Genomic DNA, 25,982 nt, shown 5'->3' with positions numbered 1-25,982 from the left:
CCCCCCCCCCCCCCCCACAGGAACTTAGAATTTCCATGGTCCATCTTTATTCACATATGCATTCGAACCTGGTACAAACATTTATAATCAACTAGGATTTTAAATTAAGAATATTTACTATTCATTTTAGATTTTTTTTTATTAATTTACATTTTTATTATCTATGGATTTTTATGATTACATTTTTTATTAATTTAAGTTAATTTATTAATATACATTTTTTTTTTTTATTAATTTTGGCATTTAATCCAATTAAGAATATTTATATTTTGCAAAAAAAAAAAAGAAAAAAGGAGAAAAACGAAGAGAAAAGAAAAAAAAGAGAAAGAGAAAGAAAATTCTGTTTTCTTTCTTTTTCTCCTTTTTTCTTCTTTTTCTCTTTTTTTCTTCTTTTTTTCTCTTTTTTCTTTTTTTCTCTTTGACAAAATAATAACAGTCAATGATTGGGAAATAATCGTTTTATTTTTTTTGACGAATAATAATGATGGTATTATGGGTAGGTAAGTATTTTAATTAAAAAAATCGACTAACTGTTGGCATTTTATTCTAGCCAAATAATGTATGATATTATAATGTCATTGACTTTATGAAATATCCGCGAATGTGAAACAGAGTGTACTAAATTTACATCTATGCTAGAACTAGAGTATAATATTTGTATTGACCGATTGTTAGACGACGATGACGACGATAATCTCTACAGTCGTGAACTCACGCAGGCGGACAGGCACATATCGACAGCAAATTCAATTGATTGGTGCGCCGTTTACCCGTTTCACCGTGAACATAGCATCGCTTGTAAAACACCGATCCAAGGTTTCACTTTAGACTGTCAAAAGGCAAATAGAGCCCCTTATCTGTGTGACTAGATTCGGTACTCTGTTCCGTTGTCAACGCAAATATCATAATTTTAAATTATAAAAATATAGGTTTAACTGATGATTTAAAGTATATTATACACGGTTGTATTACAGTGACTATTTGATAGGGTCTCTAGAGGAAAATATATTTATACCTATTAACACCTGCAACGGGACTTCGGACTTTGGGAGTGAAAATTTGAAACCGATACACAACGTAACTAACCTGAAATTAAACAGTCATTTATAATAAACAATATCAAAAATTAATTATCTACAAAATCTAAAAAACTTTTACAACTTATTTAATTATTTGCCAGACATTATAGTATTTTTTTTAGGGACACATGTTGCCTCGAGTATTCCTACAAACGAATGTATTTTTTTAGTGTTGTTTCTGGCGAAATCAATAAAATCGTTAGATTTAAGTGAATAATTATTGAACACGACTGTCACAGAGGTCTTCTTGTAAGTCGGTCGTCGGCGAGACTCACAATACCTAGCCCAACCCTGCATCGACTAATCTTTCGATGCTTTTTTCGGTTTCCCGTCCGGGAGGAGTCCCGTTTTCGCGAAAACCTACTACAGTTATGCCATGTATATACGTCTACAACACAAACCGGAAACCAGTGTATTTATTAGCGATATTTTATCGGACGAGTTTTATGGAGATCTCTCGCCGCCGTCACACCAGTGCTTAAATGGGTTTTGGAAATGCAATCAATAGCGAACGGCCGCCGGGAAGCCAAACGTTTTGCCGCGGTTCTTAATAATTTATATTTCCCACTCGGCGGCCGCGTCAGAGAATTACTGCGCCAACACGTACGGCCGCCAACTACGCGTAGGTACTTTCCGTCAAATCGATTCGGACGTCCAATCAGAAATGAGACAATAAATACACGCGCCAACTACCTACACCTGTCCAACGCGGTTAAGCGTTGTCGAAAAACCGTTAACGGCGCCCGGAGGGATCCGGCCGGGAAATCGAGGTTACCGCGGTCGCGGTTAACTGGCGGTCATCTGCCACGCACGGTCATCATCGCCATATATACATCCCCTCTGCCACATCCAAGAGAGTGCGGGGCGAGATCGCACATCTCTCGAATTACGGCTATCCAGTTGTAAAGGGACTCGGAAGAGTCCCCGATCGTGTATTTAGAATTGCCATAAAAATGCGGCGTTTCCATAATTCCGTTAGAAAAACCTAATCATTTATTTTATTTTTTTCGTTTTTTTTTCTCCTGCCGATTTCGGACACGATGTAATCTAACATCGCAGACCTGCGCGCACACACACACACGCACACACGCACACACATATATATATATTTATCTTTTAACGGTCGTAATAAAAGTGTTTTTACAGTGTTTGCGCACACCAAACGTATGTTCCTACCTAACCTATATTTCCATCAGGTAAATGTTTCGGACGAATACGTGCGTTTGTTTTTCGTTGTACCGAAATTCTCGCCATTAACTGATATTGTAACCCATATTTTCATCACACTGAAATGCAGTGAGTGAACTGAAATTGGAGTGACTCCGAGTCTCCAACAATATTGGCGCATCTGACGACGTTTGTCGTATCATTATCATTATTATAGTGTGTAAGACGAGTAATATTCTTCTTTCGATTAGTGCAGATCATTTATTTTTTCATCCAGATAAATTTTATTCTCACGTAGGACTCTCTTGAAATATTATTATATTAAATTGTTAGGTTGTACAGAAAAATGTGGACAAAACCAAACAAAAACGAAATTCTCTATACTCCAATACTGTACGAACACTCTTAGTGCGATGAGTAGTACATTAATTATAATACATGGCCTACATGCTCGAATTTTCTTTTTATGATATTTCAGTTACACTTAAGTTTGATTACATACAGTAATCTCGTAGTAATTAATAAACTTTTGATAAAGTAAATAAAAATAAATGTATTTAGACTCGTTTCATATTTGATTACATATTTGATCAGATTTAACATAGCTGGCCTTCAGTAAAATGTTAAATATAAATTAAAATATAATGTATTTGTTTAAAATATAACTTTGTATGATTTTAAGTACATAATCATATATATTTCTCTTGCGGGACGTCTACATAATATTGGCACTGGTAATTATGCAATCGACCCGACAAGGGAAAACCACAGTATAAAGATGCGTGATAAATAAATCAATAATTTAGTACTTACTACTTATCATACTTTTTACTAAATTAAAAATAAAATACTCGTATAATAAACAAATTCAAAAATAAGTTGGCAACTGCGTTCCGGTTTGCTGTGCTGGAAGTTTCGAGTGGTTTACTATAATGTACAAGTCTAATTTGAATTCAATGACATCTCAATATGATTTAAAACGAAAAAATGATTCTGAATGGAGACAGTTTGTCTACCTATAGTATATTATACAATGACAAAATGTTTAATACATTTTGCTGTTAATAAATTTACTTTCGTTTTTTTGACAAATTTAAGCTTAAAATAATTGTCAAAAAAAAATATATATCGTTGAATGACCATCGAAAATTATTATTGACATTTTCACCTACAATTATTATTGAAAAAAAAAAGTAAAAAATTATACATGCCTATGAAGAATACAGATATTTCACGAAGAATCAAAAACAACAAAAAAATTATACAGTGTGTAAATTCATTAGGTATTATATAAACATTTTTTTAAAAAATGTTATGTTTCTTCTACGGTTATTTGTATTTGAAAAACAACAAAATAAGAAAATCATTTGATGAGAAATCATTATTTTACTCGTGAATATCCAATTTCAACAAAATTAAAACTTCAGAAGCTCGTGAAAAATATTTGTAGAATTACGCTAAACTTTTATTTATAATTCCAATAACAACTTATAAGCAAGCTTGTATAATATATACAAATCATGGGTATGAATATTAAACATTTTATGAATTTTTAACTAGATACAAAATAATTTACAAATATCGCAATATTGATGAATTTCGCCGAAATTCTAATTTAAAACGTATCTACAAAAATATTGTGGCAATTTATTTTTCATATTTTTTTACTGATATATGTACAACTTATGAAGACCCATGCATTAAACTTTCATGTTCCATAAATGAGCTCTTGTATTTATAGAACAAGAACTAAAATAAATTAAAAACGTCAAATGTCTATATAATATTATAGTATATTTTAAAAGTTTATCGTTTACCCATGGAAATGTTAAAATAAACATTTAGTGAAAATGTCAAGTATCTAAGATTGTTTTTTTTTAGTTTCCCTTTATTTCTTTACCTGAGGATTTTTTACCTAACTTACTAACATCCAATTAGATATAATTTTCTACTAGAGACCACCTCTCAAATTCGAAAATCATAGAATATTTTCCACTATAAATAGTGTCGTGTAAATAAAAAAATTGATATCATTGTAACATCGCACATTTGTCGCACCTCTCGCGGAATCAATACAACTATTAAAATAATTTAAATAAAATAACTTTATTGGAGCATAATATTATATTCAGTTATATCTGTTAAAATTTAAAATTTAACTTAGAATCATATTTGTTTTCCTTTTTTATATTTATTTACTATGTTTAATCATAAACTACATCTGCATTACATTTTAACAGCAATACACAAGTAAGCGCCTCCAATAAAGTTCTCGCATTTTTGTATAGTTAATTATTTTTTAGTATTGTTTGTACTACATTATTTAATTCAACAAAAATACGTATAATATAAGCACCAAATGATTGGCTTATTCCGTCTCATAACCGTATTATGGTTACCGATTGGCTGGAAGATATCATTTTTACGACTCGTGTTAGGGCGATAACACACCTGCAGTGCCCTAATTTTTTGTACACACATTACATATTATAGCAAATTAACATACAGGTAGGTACCCTTTGTAGTTGGGCAAGTTACGTTTGAAAAGTAGTAAAAAAAATGTAATCGGTTCATCGTAAAAAATATAATGAAATTACTTTATCATGCATAATATAATAGTATACGAAATGCTGTTTTACATATTTTTACATAATCGAGTTTATTATATTATTATTTTAAAAGTATTTTTTTTTTTCATATTTCATAGTTTATAACGGCGAGATTGACAAACATTATCGCTCGCAAAAGTCGTAGGTACCAACTACACACGCCAATAATGTATAATATTATAATCATCGGCTACTATACAAAAAACACAATGGCAAAGGCAAACGCATTCGTGAGAGATTTATGGGAAATGTAAATACACAATTATTATTATATTGTTATTATCAACAGTTTTTATAACTTTTATTTCCAATTGTTGTTTTGTTTCCAGACATGTTTAATATGTCACAACAGTTGTTAACGATGAGAAGTTTCGGTTTGTTTCAAATCTCAAGATTATGATAATATACTTTTTACTGTATTACATATTTGTGTAGTGCTTGGTGAGATTTAAAAAAAATTAATATTTTCACGAGTCCTTAAAAGTGTTGATATTTATTTGTATTAATTGGATGGTCGCCATAGTCAAAACGGCATGGACATAGAGTATATTATAAATAAATAAATGCTACGCTGAATTTATGTTTTTTTTTCAGTTAACACTAATTGTTAGGTTTTAACCAATCATTAATTTTTAGTTCAGATTGTCCGATTCATCTTTAAAGTATGCTTCATTACTAGTAACCAGATTAGACTAGGAGAGGATCGCTTTTTAATTTCGTGTAGGTTTTAAATTTATTTTCATCAAGAAACTTGATAAATATATTGATGACGTTAACAGTAAAATATTTTACTATATTTATATTTTATACCCATATTTCTAAAGGAAAAAATCTTAAGTATATAGGTAATAAAATAGCAAAAAAAAATTTAACTTGAAAATATAATACACATTTTATGATTGTTTGATTGTATTCATAATTGGAAATTGAATCCTACACTTTTCGTCCAAGCACCTGTAAATCTAGCTATAGTGTCAATAGGTTTAATTTCTACCATGGTTGGTTGATAGCAATAATATAAAATAATATCACTATGGTATTTTAATTTTGGTTCATAAATTAACTGTTGTTGTAAACAGCGATTTTAAATTACAGGTTGAAAAAATAATAATTTTAATTTTGATGTTTTGCCCTAAAAGTATAATAGAAGTGTTCATAAGTAAAATATGATTTTTATAAATCCACTTGAATGTTCTAAATTAACAAGGCATAACCAATGTAATTCAAAATTGTACACGATCAATGAAAAATATTTAACTCATAAATATACCAAACCCCAGTCTCCTTTTTTTTTTCAAATAAGATTCGCATATTAATAACATAATATTTTAATACATCCCTGATCGCTATCTACTGACGTGGAACAAATTTCTGGAAATGTGCAGCCAGTCTTTGACTTGCAATTCGAATTAAGATTATTTGTAGTGAGGCGTCTTGTATAGGCAATAGTGATACGTGCATTTTTTAAATTCTTTTTAAATTAATTTAATTGGCAGTTTTATCTGTTGCCTTACAGTTAGGTGGAGTTTTGTGAACAGCGTAGTTTTAAACGACAGGTAAGGAAACAATAAAATGTCAAATCTAGCAGGCCATGCAATAAGCTGTGACACCCGATCCAATTGTCCGGAAAATCCCGGTCTAAGGTAATCCCTGACTGGCTTTACTGATGTTATGTTCGAATAACCATTAATAATAAAAATACTCAATTATGAACCAAAATAAACTAACAAAATAATAATATGAAAATTAATATAACCAGCGTCTTTTTTGTTTTTACAAAATAACTGTGTACATTTCAAAGAAACTTGATCTGGGTCGCTGCCGCATACATTTTATAATATTTACATAAAAAATTAGGTCGGTTGACAAATACAAAAAAAATACGTGTTTTTCATTGAGTTATTTCTACGTTTCACAAATTAAAATAAAAAAAAACACTTAAAGACGGCATTAGTTTTACCAATGTAACTGCATTTATTATTCATTTTATTTCTTTGATTAAAATTTAATTTTTAATTAAAAAAACATTAATTATTCATTCACAAAATATTTCGATACGATGAAATACTATAATCTCAATGTCAAAAATATTTATTGAAATTTTATTTCATACAGTACGAATTACTTGACTATAATTTATGTATTTCGCCTATATAATTTTTATAATTTACTTAATGAGTAAATTTCAGATATTATATGTGCTGTGAATTTTTTTTAATAAAAAATATAGCTAAATATAGTTTTCGTAAGCGTTAATTCTTGTGGATCCTCGTATGTTTGGACATAGGAAAGCTTTAAAAATATAATCCGATTTTTAATTAATTGTATTATAAGAGTTGAAATAAATATGAACTATAATCGTATATTATAGGTTCCATTATGATATTTTTTTCCATGATATATAACATAGACTCGACTAACTTTTTAAAAATAGGATTAGCTTATAGCGAAATATTAAATTTGTTTTATTATAAAAATAAGATTATTAATTTACATTTTTTTTTTCGAAAAAAAACCTATTTAAATTCTTAAATTACCAGCCAATATGCAATAATAAGAGTTAAAATATTCATAATAACGTTATTCACTGGAAACGATGATAAAAATATCAATTTATCCCTGGGAAAAAATAGTGTTATTATTAAGATCATTAGAAAAAAATTCAGAACGCAACAAAACGGTTTCTTTTCAATATTGATAATGATAATAAAATGGAAAGAAAATCTTCGGATTTTTCAATAAACCTTTTATGTTTTGGAGTATTCTTTATCATTCTTTATTTCATTATTATTATTATTATTCAATAACCGGTTTTAAATTGATTTAAATTATAATGGAGATTTCCCCTAATGTGGGTTGAATCTAGTTGATTTACCTCTCTGACGTTCGAAGAACTGTAGTATAGTGATAATACATATATTGACGCCAGGGGCGCAATTTCAATAAAAAAAAGTGGGGGTTCTGAAGCCCCTTTTTTCTATATTATCTTATGGTTGTGGTCGTTGTGGATGCCTGCATAATGACTGTTAAAATGGAAATAAATATGAAAAATATTGGGGGTGCTAATTTCAAAATAATTGCCCCGAGTAGCGCCTATGATTGATGCCAAATCTCTTGACCAGTACGAGCACTACAACCAGTTAGTAGCTCAACAGGCATAAGGGGTGGGGGGTTCACCCTTAGTTTGATGTTCCGAATGTAACTAGATGTTTTCCATATGGTTTTGTTGTAGATGTATTGATGAAATTATGCGAAACTATCACAAAAACGTTGTAAGTTGACGATTTTCCCATGCCTGAAACCCGAACCGCCCTTCACCCTTTCGACCGGTTTCGCCTTCTAATCGAGTAGTTTGATATTTGCAGTATAAAACTGTCCAGTTGAGTCCTATTTTTTTATACTCAAGTGTCCCGTTAATTGTATTACACATACCCTGCGGCAATACAATAATCTGGGACACTCTTCGAGTTTAGAACAGAAGTTTACCTACAAAAAATCACAAAAATTTTTAAGTGCGGTATTTAAGCACAGTTAAAAATGTCGAAAACCAAATTCGAATAACAGCGCGTTATCGACGAGAAAAGGGGGAGGGTTGGCCGTGCTTTGTGAATCACCCTGTACATCATACGTGTAGCGCGCGTGTGAATACATCGTGAGCCCCGACTCGGGTGTTTTATCTCTGTGCGCCGTCGTCGTCGTCGGCTGTAACGTTTTGTTCTTCTTCACTTGAAAACTTTTCCGAAAGACGATGCTGTATCCCCGAGCAGAGGTCTTAAATGGGGGGGGGGTGATGGCGCGCTGTTCGGGGGGAGCCGGCACACCTCCCGACCCGCGACCGCGTGCTGCAGGCAGAGTATTATTTCGTAGCGTTAAAACACCGGTGGCCCGTGAAAACTTCGACTCCTTCTCCGGCGTGGCTTTTGTTTCTGCTGATGTCGAGCGACTCAACTTTTGAATAAAACGCGTGTGAGGAGGCTTCTGCTGCTACGGCTTCGCCGCTCACGTCGTCCTTTTTATATTTGTTTTTATTTTTACGCGAAAAGTTTACTCTTATCAGACGGAATATTTCACACGCGCGAGCGTTTATCGTCTAGCTTAAAATTATGTTTTATGCATATATGTGTATGTGGGTGTGTGCGTGAACAGTGATTTCGACGACAGAGTACTTTAGACTTCGGCGATGATGTGCGTGCGTAGGAGCTGCGTGGCAGAAGTCTGAGGGAAATTTGTGTACCGCGAATTCGCTTATTGCGATGAAACTCGCGATGTACGATTTTCCGTCGACGAAACTTCAGCAAGGACCTTTTTGTTTTTATTTTCTACCACCCGTTGAGTCACCGGAGACTCTATCACACAAGTCGTTCGATTATGTTGCTAGAAAAAAAAAAAATTATGTATTTCGGTTTATTCTGCGCGTATGTCATTATAGTGTTTTAGTATATTATTATAAGTTGTTAAAATTGATCGCAATCCAAACTTGTGTCATTAGTTGTAGTCAAGAGATTGTATTTAAATCTTAACTCCTAGACTGTACCCGAGGTGAAGAGATTAATGGACCTATAAGTTAAGTACTTGTTACAGTACGCTCCCCGAGGGTGTTGAACTTGGCCTGCTTTTGCTTTCCATAATTTATATAAATGGGATTTAGTGTCGGGAAGAGTATATAGAGTATCTTAGGTTTCACAGACGATTCAGCGTTTTTAACAGAAGTAGACTTTACCTTAAGTCAACAACTATATTTAGCTTTTCAAACAATTTGCAGTCTGTACCAACACCAGTAACTTATCAGACATTACACGTATAGTCATTTTCAGATATTCGACAAAATAAGGATAAACTTATTTGCGTGCTAAATTATCACCTGTGTATCTTATAATTATTAAACATTGTATCACATACTCTGACTAGTGAATATAAGCGCACGTAATAAACAAATATTTGTAAATCCAATTTGTAGCAAAATAAAACTACACAAGTCTAAAATCAAAATAAGTGTCCATCAATGGGGGGCATGGTTTATCAAATTAAACAACTCGTGTTCTATTGTTTTCTTAACCCAAATATTATACCTATTATGCCTACGACATAGATTGTCTATTTTATGTTAGAAATAAAATAAATAAAATACGATTTGCTTGGTATCTTTAAATATCAAATAATATATAAAATTGTTTGAAAATCGGCAACACATAATAATATACCTACATCGAGTGTATTACCATAGGCTGATTATAATAACGTAAAAAAACAAATAGTAACTTTATTTAATTAATGCTTGCAAAAATCGAAAAATGTATTATATTTTGTAACTCATAGAACATGTCTCTAGTACAAAAAACTGTTATTAGGTAATTTTAAAACTTTTTAATCGCATCGTAGCATTGTCTATTTGGGAACATTTAATTCCGATACATACTACAGGTGTACCCTGAAGAAAAAGAAATTCACCTAAATAAATAGATTTTGATACTATTATAGTAGTTATGTTTACAATCATAGGTAGGTACCACAATTTTAAATGTATTTTATTATTTGCCAAAACAATGTAATAATAAATTGAAATAGATTCTAATTAATATAACCGGAATTTAATATACCTACCTACCACAATACTTAATTGAAAATTACTACCTATTGGCTATATTTAGCCGGTGTAAAAAATGATTAGTTCTCAATAATAAAACAAAAACCTACATGTTTTAATTAACATTGGTAGTTATTATTGTTTGAGTTGAATATAAAAAAAATTATGTACATGTCTTAGTTCTACGAAAATCACAAGATTGAACCTCGCTAAGTTTTATTTTTTGTAAATGACTTAAACAAACGAAAAGTAAAGTAACTTAATTCAAGTATTAACTAATTATTTAATATTTTAATAGCAATTAGCTTAAAATACTGCACTTATTAACATGGATTAATTAAATGGTATTAAAAGTAAATTTCGAAACTTCCTTTGGGAGAATATCTTAATGTGTTTATTCCTGATATGAACTTTCTAATTTCGCCTTAAAATAACTTATATAATTGAATAAAAGTCAAAAGTCAAAGAGATAATCTAGTAAAGTAATTCTTATCTACAGAATTGTGCAGTACATTCTTGAAATAAAACCTTATTAAATAACAAAATAAACAATTCCGTTGATAATGATTGAAATATGTTGTACCTTCTGGCTACTGGGTATTTTTTTATAAAATAATACTGCATTCGAAGTTTCAAAATTGTTTCTGATTTTTTGGTTTTATATTGATTTGATTACTTTTATATTTTATTCTTATCATGTGAATATTTACTTTAATAGCATTTCATAGAACACCAGCTTATATGATATTGTTGAGATAAATCCATTTATTTCTAACAACAATTTTCTGAGATTTAATTTTATAGAAACGGTTAGTATATTTCAGTTTATTTTTCAATTTAATTTATAATATAAATACCAGAAATAGGACTATAGCGGATTTTCCAAGTATGTATGGACAATTTTGAAATGTTTTAACGTTTTAAGAAGAGTCCGATATATAATACTGTATAACTGAACTAAAGTACTTAGATTATGTTTGAAGAAGAAATAATAATGAAAATCTACTACAATAAGGGTCATCTTCAAAGTTATATCAGGAAAAGACTAAAGTATAATACAATAAAACATACTTTATAATAGTCCTTTACTTCTATAATATGTTTGTACCAAATGCTTTATTGCCGGAAAAACTAGTTTATATAATATAATGGTGTCATCGACTACTTAAAATTTAGGGAACATTTTTAGATTTATCTCAAAAATACTATTCTATAGTAATACACTGTAATTGTAGTAAATCACTACTACAGTTGATAATTTCTAATATTTCTAGTAAACTATTACACTGTATAAATTATTGTGTAATAGACTATTGGAAAAATATTGAACTTAATGAATCCTCATAAAGCCCTAAAACACTGAAACTAATAAAAAATTTTAATAATTTTAAAAATAATCTGAGAAAATAAAAAAAATATGGGAAAGAGATTATTTTTGAAAAACCAGTTTAAAAAAAAAAACTATATTGTTCATTTATTGAACGTAATTTAAATTCAACGCCAAACAACAAATTACTGTAGATACTTGCTGCTATTTTTTTATTGTGAGGTTTATTGTCTTATCGACCTTGAAATTTTCAACTTCTTATAATTTATTTTGATTTGTAAATTATGCAAAACTCACATTTTGCTTAAGTTTACATTCACAATTTAATACAAGGTTATTTATAAGTTATTCTTACAGCGATTGAAAAATATCAAAAATACATAGTCCCCCTTTTTTATTGAAGCATTTCAAAATTCATCTAAACTTCTAACAATTGTGTTTATATTTGTAGTTATAATGGTTATAAACACAAGATCTTCCATAGGTAACGCTTTTTTTTATGTTATAAAATAAAAATTTAATGTCAAGTCATATCAATTTTTATGAGCTTGTGAAGTTCAAATTTTAAAAACATTAAGTTCGTTTTGGGAGTTTCGATAATGAGTACTTTCATTTTTTACTACCAAATATGGTATAATAAAGTAAAATGTCGTATGTTAAATCAAAAAACCATAACAATCGTCACGAAAAAAACTATATATACCTAATCCGATATTATTATAGTTACTAGAAGACAATAATATTGTATCTAAATGCACAATTTTTACTTTACCTATGTACTATACGTAGATGAAACTCTATTTCGGAGGCGTTAATCTTCTCAAAGCTATAGTATTTTAGCGTAGAAAGTAATAAACAGTGGTGCAACTAGGTGTGGTTTTGGGCTTGTAACCTTCCTCTCAAATATGTTTCAAATTAGTTTACAAAATACGCGCATTACGTGGTTCCGTATATACCTACCTATATTTATACAATTTGTACGGCAATTCTTAACATTAATATTTTTGCAACTTATACATAAAATATATTTTAATACATTACAATATGAGTTTAATTTTTTTTTTTTCGTATCATTATATCTGTACAGTAAGAAATTGGATCTTTGATTTAAAGGTTTTACACGTAACCCCAACCTAACCTAACCCTCTCACCCGCACAAAAATTAATTCCGTTTGCGCCATTTATAGGTAATAAACGTATATTGTAGAGGAGAAAAAAAACGTTAAATAACTCACTCAGTATAGGCATTGGTGCTACACCCGAGCATCGCCGCGATATTCCGTTCATAATCATTTTTCCCGGTCGTGTTTTTAATATAATTATTATTATTATTAGCCGGCCGCATATTATTATTATTATTATTATTATTATTATTATTATTATTATTATTATTATTATTATTATTATTATATCCGTGCGCGCCAGTCAGATAACCGTCGGAGTGTTAAATTATTCGTACATCCAGCATATTTACGATTGTAATAATATGTCGGATTCCATCGCCGTACGCCCGTGCGTTTTTGAGACACCCCCTCGCCCCCCACCAACGGCGCCGCCACCGTTGGCTTCAATCCGCCCCCATTTCAAACGTTTTCGCTCGTTAAAAATGATGAATGACCGTTTACCGATATCGCGTGTGTCCGGGGGAATCGGCGAGAATATTTTTCCGTGTTATAATACAGATATATAATATTATATACATATATCACACACACACACACCAGCACTGGTGTCGTACAACACGCGCGTAGATGTGTGCGCGCATAATAAAAACGGAAAGGGATGGCGGGGGTGTGGGCAAAAGAGAGGGGGGATGAAAAAAAAAAACTTACGATCACGGGGATGTAATATTCGCTCCAGCGTGCCGGGGAGGGGCGGAAAAAAACCAGTGCACCGGTACCCGTTAAATATATACTTGTACATGTACCGTTTGATATTGTATATCCCGCGCATATTTGGAATATTTGGCAGTTTATTCGCACGAATCGTGAATTATTGTGTCGTCGTTCGTACACGGCAAATCAATATTTAATATTATGCAATTAACCCCCCGCGCCCCGACTGCAGGTGTGTATCCGTCAAAAACGGATTGGTGTGGTGCGAAAAATGACGTGTGTATCAAATGTTGTTTTATTTATACTTTCGCGGCAGACACGTTTGCGCTTAATATTATTATTATTATTATTATTATTACAATGGTGTGTTGCACATTCGAAAGGTTTTTCGTCAACAGTCTTCCGATTTTTTCAACTCGCGGACAACGGAGATTCCAAGTGGCTGCGAGAAGGCCCACTCCGTCAACACTATCGGTTTTCACCGATTTTATTTTCTTGTTTTTAACACGGCGTATTTCCCGTCCACTCCGCACAGGCACTTTCGTAAGAACATAATATATTACGTGCACGGTGCAATGGGAATAAATCAAGCCATCTCGGATGTATCATTTCATAATGACCTATGTAGGTCGTCGTTTGTTGTTTTTTGAGTTACGGTCTTGGACGGTAAATGGGAACAAGTCGCTATATTTACCTTCTATTTTGCATTTTTTTTTTAAATTGAGTACAACAATGTTCTACGTCGTTTTAAAATGCCCAAAAATATAAACGATTTGATATTGCATATTGAAATGATCGAAAATGAAGAATCTTCAAACTTCAAACAAACAACGAAAAATGCACATCAGTCAGTATATGAATACATGAATATATAAATTTGAAGTTTTTTTGTACGTATCTGAAGTATTGTGATTTTGACTAAATCTTTTTTACCCTCGCAGCACTCTCCAACTGTTTACCACTCTCACTTTGTAACTGCTTAAAAACGCAAATTTAACAAACAAAGTCAAAGATCAATGCGATATAAATTCATCAGTATAATGTTGTATTTTATTAAAATGTGTACAACAACTTTGGATGATCTTTTTGCGGGCGACCGAAACATATCGTTTTAACGACAATAACAAAGAAAAAATTGATCACAACATAATCGCTAGGTAGTGAAAACATACAAAAATTTGTTCAAAATAATCAAGCATAGTTTAAAATACAGTGTGTGACGTTTGTAACAGGTTGATCAATTGGTTTAACGAAAAAGTGTAGGTACAAATACAAAAAAAAAAAAATGAAAATTTTCTACCAACAAATGGAAACAACATTTAAATACAAAATGGACCAATGTAAGAATCATAAGATTTTCTTTTCATAGAAATTCGTTTATTTTTTGTAAAAATATACTGATGAAATGCAGTATGTTTAGCACTACCCTGTTAAATACGACATGCTTAATAGTGGTGCCTACTCAATATTCAGTAAATATATCAACATTTTATTCTGCGACAGTGCTTGCATATTATACGTTTATTTTTTTACGCTTTATATTTGATGTGCACACATATTATAACATTCTAGAGGCGAGACTATATATCACACAATGAAGTCACTTCATCATTAGACGTCAAACATGCAACAACCAATTTAAACGAAAGAACACGAAGATATATTATTATGTGAGGTGAAAAACTGAATAAAGTGCTCATATAATAAATATTACTATCAAGAAAACTCTATATTTTACGGCGTTACTCGCCGTGTTATGACTTACGCAAAAAAAAAATATTATATTGTTCATAGTTTTTCATGTTAAGATCAGTATCATTGGCGCCATAGGCACTTTACTCTCTTCGTAATTAACAATTTATAAAGGTATAGCAACATTGTCAGCGATTTCGAAATTTGTTCACTAATTTAGAGTGAAAAGAAAAACTAATAACAATATTCAGTCCAGATCTGCTGAAATGTATTTAAGTTGGGTGTTGGAGAATATGATATCATAAAAAATATTGAATATGAACGACTGGCAGATGTTAAGTTTTACAGAATATATTTATTGTACTATGTATAAATGTGTTCACACAACTGAACATAGTTATTAAGAATTCGAAGTTTGATGTAAATATTTTTCACTTGATATTCTAGGAACCGAGAAATAAAGTGTACGGCATAATGGACTCCCGCATTTCTGAAGTGAATTTAAAAAAAACTATACAAGATATAGAAAAAAAACATTTAATTTTGAAAAACCATTTAAAATAAGATTTTTTTTAAATTATTTATGAACAACCTAATCCAGCGAAATTAACCGCATTAGTCTGATCAGTTTGATTACTCGCTAATGATTATTTGAAATATGGGAGTCAAAAATTAAGTGTACCTATGTTGAACTTAAAGCTGACGCCAATAGTAGGAATTAAATATGACTTGGTTTCCACTATAGTCGAAAAGTGCCTACAACGTTTTTAAACGGTGTATAGTACGATATGTATGTGTATTGTGTATAAATATATTATATTGTGTAAAACAAAAATCATAGATCTAAATATTTATTTTTGATTATTGTCAAGGACAGTGTGAAAGAAAAATAAATTAAGGACTGTACTTAATAGAACAAATATTGAAATTAGAAATTTAATTTAAAATTAAATGAATATATATATCCGCAGATTCTGAGACTTAGTAAGCCATTGTTTTTATGGATCGATGATAGCTTAAGTACGATTCTCAGGTTTTTCATTGAATGTGAAATGATTTTTTCAATATTTAAAACGAGATAAAATCTTTCAGGAAAAATAGATTAGAACATTTTAATTTGTCTATCATCGAAGGTTTGGTTAAGGAAAAACTGCAAACTTATGAGGTACCTTTTATGTTGTGATTTTTTATAGTAATAAAATTAATATATTTTAAATTATGAATGTATCAAAATATTGTCGAATTATTAAATTACAATAATAATCGATGGTAAATAATGACGTATGACAAGCATTTGTTTTATGCTCAATAACCTTTTGACATTTGCCTGTTATGACTAATGGTAGTTGCGTTTACGCATTAGTATATAAATACATAACACTTGTCATCCAAAATTGTTTAATGAAACAATCTATAACATTAAATTAAAAACTATGTAGGTACCTCAGCGGGTTTTTTTTTTAGATATAATTTTTCATCAATAATTCATTGCATAATTTGGCCAACAATTATTTAATTTGTCGTAAAATATGCCTCGCTACATAATAACGCAATACATTGATATTTCAAATATTTTTTTTAGTATATACGATTGAGTTCACTGCACGGTAGTTTATCATTATTCGTTCAATTTGGCACATCGTCTAATGCTAGTTGAAAAAGAAGGAGATCTAGGAGAAATATTAAGAGAATTTTTACATAAAAAATGGTAGAAGTGCCTATACAATACTGGCACAGTACATAGACGACGGATATACAATGTGACATTATGTCACCCAATACGTTCAGACACACATTTCAACGAATCATATTGTCGCGGTGTCATTGTTTTCGATTTTTTAAAAACTTTTTATTTTTTATACCGGTATACGTATAATATATAAAAACCGTAGTATAAATAACACACATAATATTATGTATATAGTATACGTATATAGGTACTTTCGTTCAAACGGAAAAATATATGTTTTCATGTCTGCCTATAGGTATATAATATTACATGGGCCGACGGGGATGAAAATTAAAATCACTCGTCAGAAAACCAACAAAATGTTTAACGAGGCGTCGCGCAGATCGACAACGATATGACCGCATAATATTGTAATATAGGTAATATTATCATGTACTCGAACCGTCGAGTGTCTTCTGCAGACTCACTGCACGTCCCCCTGATATACTTTCTCCTCCGCATAATAGTCAACACGTCTGCAGCGTTGGCTTTACTTTGATTTGTTTCCACCGCAGGCCTGTACATTAGTTTCTCGTTTCGTCCTTATCCAAGACATACTGCCGAAAATCCCAACTGCGATGTCTCTTATTTATCACTCCTTCGACTTGCACGGTGCACAATAATATATACGTCTCGCGGGTAAAGTAAAAGAGAGGAAAACCTTTCTCCGTTATTCCCGAGCATTATAATCTTATTATTATTATCATTGTTATTATTATTATTATTATTATTATTATTATTATTATTATTATTGTTATCGGAGGGAAAAAAATCCATTCCCTCCATTAACGATTCTCGCTATCGGTTCAATGGTCGTCTATCACGGACGGTTTTCGTCACATAATTCCCATTTTTCGGCGGAGTGAAATTCGCGTGTGCAGCTGCGTAGTTCAATCGCGTAAGCGTACCTAGGTAAATTGCATTCTATCCGACATTATATCTCTGTAAAATGGGATTTTTATATTTCAAATCATTTCTGTTGATTTCGGTTAAATATGTACTGTATGAAGAAGTGTTTGAACGGAGATACCAAATGTCTCCAGTCGCTTTTTTTTTTCATTTCAATTCTTCTAGTGTCAGAAATAAAATCGTGAGTATACCTCTAATTTACGTTTATCTCGACTCGTCTATGCTTGGTGTATTTTTTATGACTGTTTACCTAAATTATTTCAAACCAATTACCCTCTGCTGTAATGATTATGGTCCATTGATATCGCCGATATTGTAATACATTTTATCGCGAGTGGCTTATTATAGATTGACCACTCGTTTTACGAGAGACCGAATTAGAACTGTTTCATACCTGATGGTACATAAATAAAAATATCCATTGTAGATAGTATGTTACGTACTTACTATTTTGGAACTTGTGGCACTCATAAAATATTATTTTTATTGCGTTACGTACTCAGCAAATTTGAGATTGTGATTTTCAACTACCTATTGTCAATTACAACTGCTTACGAATTGAAAAAATAATATGTATTATTGTTTGCATGTTGTGGATGTGTTTAAACAATTTTTACCTTGCAAATCGGAATATAATTCGTAACGACGGCGAATAGGATAATTATTAGAAATTTAGTAAATGAACAATTTTGACGATTTAAAAATACATAAATTTATCCGAATCGGTATATATAGGTACATTGAGTCCCCCAATTCACCAAAATTGATCGATTTTGTTGTCCTTGGTTTTAAATTAACAAATTTTTACTGAAACCTGTGTCTATGCATTAAAATCATTACAGTTTTTAGTTTTGTAATTCTACACTGAAACAAGCTCTGGTCTAAATTATTTGCTTTAACGAGTATATGACGTGCTAAACTCAAACAGTTTATTTTTCTACGAAATTTCAATTTTATCTGATATTCAGTATATTTTATAAATGAAAACTTTTATGTAACGACGTTTTTTTTCGCTCTTTAATTTAAGGTTTAAAAATGTAATTTAAATATTTTATATTACTATAATATTTTATTACGATCTTTGCTAGCGGAAATTCGATCAAACAAACGTAAGCGATTATTACTCGATCGCATTAAAGTAACAATAATAATAATAATAATAATAATAATAATGCAAATAAAAGACTTCACACCTCTCATATATTATATTATTTTCCAGAGCAATCGCATTCGCCTCAAATGTGTGCTCATAATAACAAATAGCTTTTTCAGTTATGTCTGGGTTGTAATTAAACTTATAATTACTTACAACACCCAAGCCGGCAAACTCTAAATCAATTGCAAAATCAATTTCATAAACCGATTACCAGTTAATATGGGTACGTTGCCAATCAACGGGTTCAATAAAGTTGTAGTGGCAGTGTGTCCAGTTTTTTATAATCGTGCAGTACTCTACCGGTATATTGATTAATTTTAATAATAAAAAAAGCTGCAAAATGGACTGAATTGAACTCTCGACTAGCTCAACTCACCTAAATTAGGGGCAGTAAAGTGTAGTGATAATCTTTTTACCGATTCTGTTGAAATTGTGTGCTTGGGTGGGTCCTTGAATGGTTTAGATTCATAATTTTACCCGGTAAGCACAACTCGGAGAAGTGTTCAAACAGAAATGTTTAGATTTATTATGGACATTTTTGTTTATAAATGTTTGTTATTGGTTACAAGAGAAATAGTAGAAATTAGTATCATTTTTGGTATGATTATCATAAGGCAGATGAGGTAAAATCATTCATCAAATCGTCAAGTTTATGATTTAAAATATAAAAATTACATCTAATTATAATTATGAGTGTTAAATGTGTGTTTATATAGGTACTCAAGAAATACCTAATTAAAGGTTAGCTCTGTAATTCACACAAGGTTTTTTTTTCAGTTGACCTACAAAAAAAAGATATATTTTTGTGACATAGATTTTTTTTATGAATATAATATTTATCAATAATAAAAATGTTTCTCGTGGGCAACGTCGGGTGAGACAGCTAGTCGTATTATATATAATATTTGAAAGCAATTCGCCTCACGAGAGTAGAACTATGCAAACAAAACTTTAATTCATTGTAAATATTGTTTTATTTATGAATACTTTTCGATACTATTTACGAAGTTTTTAATTCGTTTGTTTACTAGTAATATTGTTATATTTTGTTTTGTTTTTTTTTACTTGACATTCGTTAGTTGTTTTATTTAAAATACATTTTTGCCAATGCCATTTCAAATTCATTTTATTATTTTTCAAGTCAAGGTAAAGACAATTTTATACTTACGATTTATGATCTATCCATATTCTAGTTTTGCATACCTAATTATTAATGCGTACAATAATTATTACTGACTAAATTTCGTAAATAAATTAGAATACCCGCCCACGTACGTGTTTGATGGTTTAAATCTATTATAATATAATACGTCTAATTGTATCCGTGGTTTAATACAAGTAATAATTGTACGTCTTTGTCACAGCTGAACACGAGTATAACATAAAGCCATTGTCACAATAAAATCATATTATTATTACCTACACATACCTATGACACAAGATTTTTTTGATCAGCCGAAAATCAGACTGTTGTGATTTTGAAAACATTTATTCGCGTAGTATGAAATGTTTGTATGTGTTTGAACATTGAACGACACTGTATTACATATTATAATTATGCTTAAATCAATAATTATGTGTAGTAAAACTGAAATTATACCAATATCGTAAGTGGATAATAATATGATATATTATTGGCATAAAAGATAAATTTAAAAATAATAATGTTCTTACGACATCTCCTGCAATTCTGCGATATCAGGCCGGATCAGTATTCCGTTTTAGGGGGTCGAAATTCTATAAAAGTAATTTACGGCCACAGTGATTTCATATCCTTGCTTAACTTTACAACCTTTTTCAACGCAAAGTGCCATAATATGTAAAAGTGACCGTGGCTAATGAGAATTCTCATTTTTCCTCGGTAGTATACGCTATCAGGTAGAACATCTTAAAAAAACCGTTGCACCGTTTACTGTTTACTTTTTCGTATTATTTCAAAGTGTACACTGTTGTTGTTTTCCAAGCGTGAAATACATTTTAAGGGTCTTCTATTATTATTACGAAGTACGAACGCGTAAACTCTTATGACAATTATTATACAACGATATTTTATTATGTCCTATGCGAATGATATCATTTTTTTGTCTTTAATCCTGTTGTACCAATACGCCGAAATAATGTTTTGATAATCCCACGAGTAACATTCTAGACATTATTATAATCCTAACTTACCCCAAAGTGTTCCGTCACACCATTAAAAAACCACCACCCCCCCCCCCTAACACTGTCGTCGGTCGTGCAAAATGAGTCTCAGAATACCCCGTACGAACCCCTCTTTACGATGACATTAGCCTTCGAATGACCCTCACTTGTGACTGTATTTACAAAGCGACCACAAGCTCGAAATGCCACGAGATATCAACACCGAGAAGTGTTGTGTCAAAAGTCAACTCAAAGACCGTTATGGGCCCACACCGCCCTTGGTGTAGTCTTGTATTCTCTGATAGGATAATTTATCCTTGTTCGTTGGCTTTATTAGTCTCCCGAAATAATATGACCTTATATAGAGCCGTAACAACATTGGTGATATAATTTCGGATTCTAGAAGAACGATTTTAAATCATTTTTCCCCACGATAAATGTTATCTATAAATTATTATTTTTGCACAGAAAAAAAAACTGAATGTCTCGATTAAAACGAATCGTGTACGGAATAGCCTTTATTTTTATTTTTTTGGCAATAGTAAAATATTATTATATTTTTAAAAATAGAGTTTTATTACCTACTTATATGTATATGGATGCATATTATAATTTAATATAAAGCCTTCAAACAGTTTTGATCGGGTGGTATAATCATTTGATAAAATACAAAATATTTATGTACCTATAGCTGTGGTGCTGTATTTAAATAAATAGTAATATTTTTATTTCCATAAACCTAAACATTAAATATAAATATATGATACAATATAATTTAAATAGTTTTGATTTATATTAATTCTGCAGCTTGTACTAAACATTTAAATAAGAATTAACATGATATTTCTTAAACATATTTTACCAGCGAAAAGTTTATAAGACGTCCGATGTACTCTTGGGAAACCATTTAACAAATATTTTGGTCGTAAATTCTATAGCGAAATATTATTAGTTTTCAAAACTATCGGTGGTAAACCTTGCACAATTGTAATAAACTTTTGACTGAATGTATAGCAATAAAACAATCTACGTATTTTTCAGCCAAGGGTAATGGCTTAAATGATTTACATTGGCCCAAGAAAACCTTGGATGAATCATTATTTAACGCAAACGCAATTCTTATCATTACTAATATTTTAAAATATTGTTGTAGGATCAAAATTCTCTTTTTGGGAACAAGCAATAACCATACAAGATCACCTTGTGTAGTCTTATGCACAATTGCCAAAGTTTTAATATTTTTATGACGTATATTATGTATCACATTTAAATAAATCTCAAATTTTTAAAATCAGGAGTTACAGTGGATAAAGATCATATTGATTGTATGAAATATTTAAAAAGTGTATTATTAAATATTTACTAATCAAGTAACAGAATACATAAGCATCATACATTATATTTTAATAATATTGTACTTTTATATCAAAATTTTTTTTAAAAAAATGAATTGGTTTGTTTTTATCATAAAAAATGCATTTTGTAATAATTGTATTACATGAATTGTACGTGCACTCACACAACATTAAATAGTTAAAAATAATACTCCTGTATGCTAAAAATTCTAAGAAAATGTATAAATATAATTTTGTATTAATTTATTTATTATTCTACTGATAAGTGACATAAATTATTTTATTACGTAGGTGTAATGAACATATCATTATTAGTTGTACATTCAATTTGATATATAGTTCATTAAAATTTAGATATTAACTTTGATGAGCTCTTATTAGGCTTGTAATCAAACCTTCAATTAAGCTCATCAAAAATCGTAATATATCATGTACAATATTCATAGTTGAAATACTCAATCAGTCATTTTAGGTGACCCATAAATTGCATATGTGGTATCACAGACATCACAATAAATATATATTGTAATTGTAAGTGCTATAGTAAAAACATTCAATTTTTTTCAAATAAATCGTTTTCAACATAAAAATGGAGTTTGCTATTATAGAATTACATGAATTGAACGCCCACACACATCATATAATTTTTCAACAATAATAATAATATTCACTTATTTCAAAAAGTCTACGAACATATTATAATTGTATGTTATTGAATTATTATAATAACAAGTGGCATTAATTTGATTATTAAGTAGTTATTATAATATGAGCAATTATTGATTTGTGTACATTAATTTATCTAATACACAGTTTATTTAAATTTATATAAAAACGTTGCATGATGATAGTAAATTCTGTTAGTCCAATCATTAAACCTTTAACTGAGCTTTTAAAAAATCATAATACATCTTGCAACTTTAATTCGTAATTAAAATACTCAATTATTCAATACGTTTTAGGTGACCCATTAGTCTGGATATAGGTATATGTGATGCTGTTGATAACAATCCAATTTGCTGACAATGTTTTACTTTTATTAGCTCTAAAATTGTTCAGTTTTATTTATGTGTACACGAACTCGTATATTGCGTTAATGCGATATACGGCAATAATTGAATAATTCATTTAATATTAGATTTGAATTGACATATTTTACATTTTCGATTTTTTTTCGTTTCAGAACCCCGTACTGACATTATTGGAGGACCGGAAATATTCATTGATCGAGGAAGTACCATCAACCTGACATGTGTTGTATTACATAGCCCGGAACCGCCGTCTTACATATTTTGGAATCATAATAATGCTGTAAGTCATAAACTTCAATAAATATTTCATCGATAATTGACATACTTTGAAAACATTTTACTGAAATGCATTAAACTATTAAAGTATTCGTTGTGTATGTATTTCGTTGATTCATGTGTTCATCATGAGTTCGTAACTTTTGTTAAACAAAAACTCATTTTTTGATTAACTTAAAATATTTGCTATTACATACTGCTTGTATAAAATACCACGATTGTCCATTAATATCTTATCATGAAAAAGCTGATCGTTAATTAATTAACTCCACTCTATTGTTTGGGTATTTAAATAGATCAAATGATTTTGAATGGCCATTTCAGTAGTCAAAAAATAGGAACTAAAAATTAAATTTCCCGTTTATATGGTGTTCCGATCAGTCAACGTCAAAGCGTCAAAAAGTATCGCATTAGACGTTTCATAAAGTTTTTTTTTTTTTAAAGTGAAAATTAATACACTTTATGAAGTCCCGAATTAATTAAACTTAAATCAAGTTAAATTAAATATATCAATAACACACTCAATTAATTGAAATGTCTGTTTAGAAATATAATTTTGATCTTGATTTTAAGTACCTACCTTGTTACTTGTTAATGATGTGGTCTAAATGTCCATTTATTTACTTTTGGACTATCTTAAAATAAAATTGACGAATGTATTTCAAATATCGAAAAACTTTTGTGTTGCTGTTGGTGTACCACAAAAAGTGAAACCCCATAAAAAATTAGACGACAACTATTTAGAGAATCGTATTGGTTTACTGTAGATATTTTCGATAACCACTATAGCATGCAATACCTACATACGAATAAAACCGTGAACTTACAACCACACTTGTGTAGCTCGGAGCTTTAGAAGCTTAGAGTATAGAGTAAAAGCGAACCGATAAAATTATGTTATTTAGTTGAATTTTGCAACTTAAAGATTTGGTAATAATTATTTACTGTCCGCATTGGATACAACCCTTATAATGAATACAAAAACTATATTCGACGTTAAATTAAAACATGTATTATATATACTTAAACTATAATAAAGTACGTTCCAACTTTAATAATACGTTAAGACGTATGGTATACTCGTTCTGAGGACCTTCTGATGCTAAAACGTGTTTATTCGTTTCACTTGGGAAAACATAGTTATCATGCATTATTCGACATTTTGCGCATAATCCGTGCTGTAGTCTTATTCTATAACTTGTGCACAAGTGCTCAGTGATAATATTATTACTGTTATGGTAAGCGCATAGACAATACCGCCGGACCACGACCAGACACGACTACATTGTAAATTCTGCGTTGTACAAAGATAACCCAACTATAATTATCTAAACAACACAGCAGATAAAATGTTGCGAGTCTTATCTAGATAAGACAGTTAATAGATAACCACATATTTCATCTAGTTAAAGCAAGAAACAGATGGCTTTTAAATAATTTAAAACTTACATTTATAAAACAGCATTCTTACAATAAGTACAAAAATACAAATATTATAATGATAAATATTATAATTATTGCTTTGCTATAATTATTTTAAAATAAAATGCAAATTAAAATTTAAAAAAAATATATACATATAATTACATAAGATATATAATATTATGTTCATAGGTTTGCACTCGTAAATAAAATGTGTGTAAGATATGATGTCCGCTTTAAAATTGTACTTTAATCTAGATATAACACTGGTTGTAACAATATTATATTTTTAAACCGTACCACACCCTACCGTATAGAATGTTCACTGATAATGGTCGTTTTAATGTGACGGACCGTGTAATCGTTTTTTTTTTTATTTAGCAAACCGTCCACACATTGCAGTAATAATGAACGTACGATGATATTTTCGCAAAATTTGTTTGGTTTTCTCGTGCACTATAGAGGACATATCCCTCTGAGCACACAAACATATCAATGGCCGAAATTCCGAGTGGCTCTCTACTCGAGCGGACGAGCGTCTCTGAACCGTCCCTTAACTCGATAATTTCTTCAATACTCGTGAGTTGTAATTGACGATATCCAATAATTATTAATCGTCTCTCGGTGTTGGTCGGGAGGGGGCCAAGAGACTTGCGATCTCTTGCACCG

At 30.4% G+C, this 25,982-nt stretch overlaps 1 protein-coding gene across 1 annotated transcript in view; it reads left to right on the top strand.

Moving 5' to 3' along the window:
* The window catches only part of LOC111030748 (lachesin-like), a 128,348-nt gene that overhangs the window by 89,858 nt on the left and 12,508 nt on the right, over window positions 1–25,982 (top strand). Inside the window, exon 5 of the mRNA XM_022310410.1 lies at window positions 23,768–23,895. Coding sequence (XP_022166102.1) covers window positions 23,768–23,895 — 128 coding nt within the window. The remainder of the gene's footprint in view (window positions 1–23,767; window positions 23,896–25,982) is intronic.

Source organism: Myzus persicae, unplaced genomic scaffold (genome assembly GCF_001856785.1).
Source record: "Myzus persicae strain clone G006 unplaced genomic scaffold, MPER_G0061.0, whole genome shotgun sequence".
Classification (NCBI taxonomy): Eukaryota; Metazoa; Arthropoda; class Insecta; order Hemiptera; family Aphididae; genus Myzus; species Myzus persicae.
Note: the sequence above shows the minus strand (reverse complement) of the source record. Positions and strands in the feature narration are given on the sequence as shown.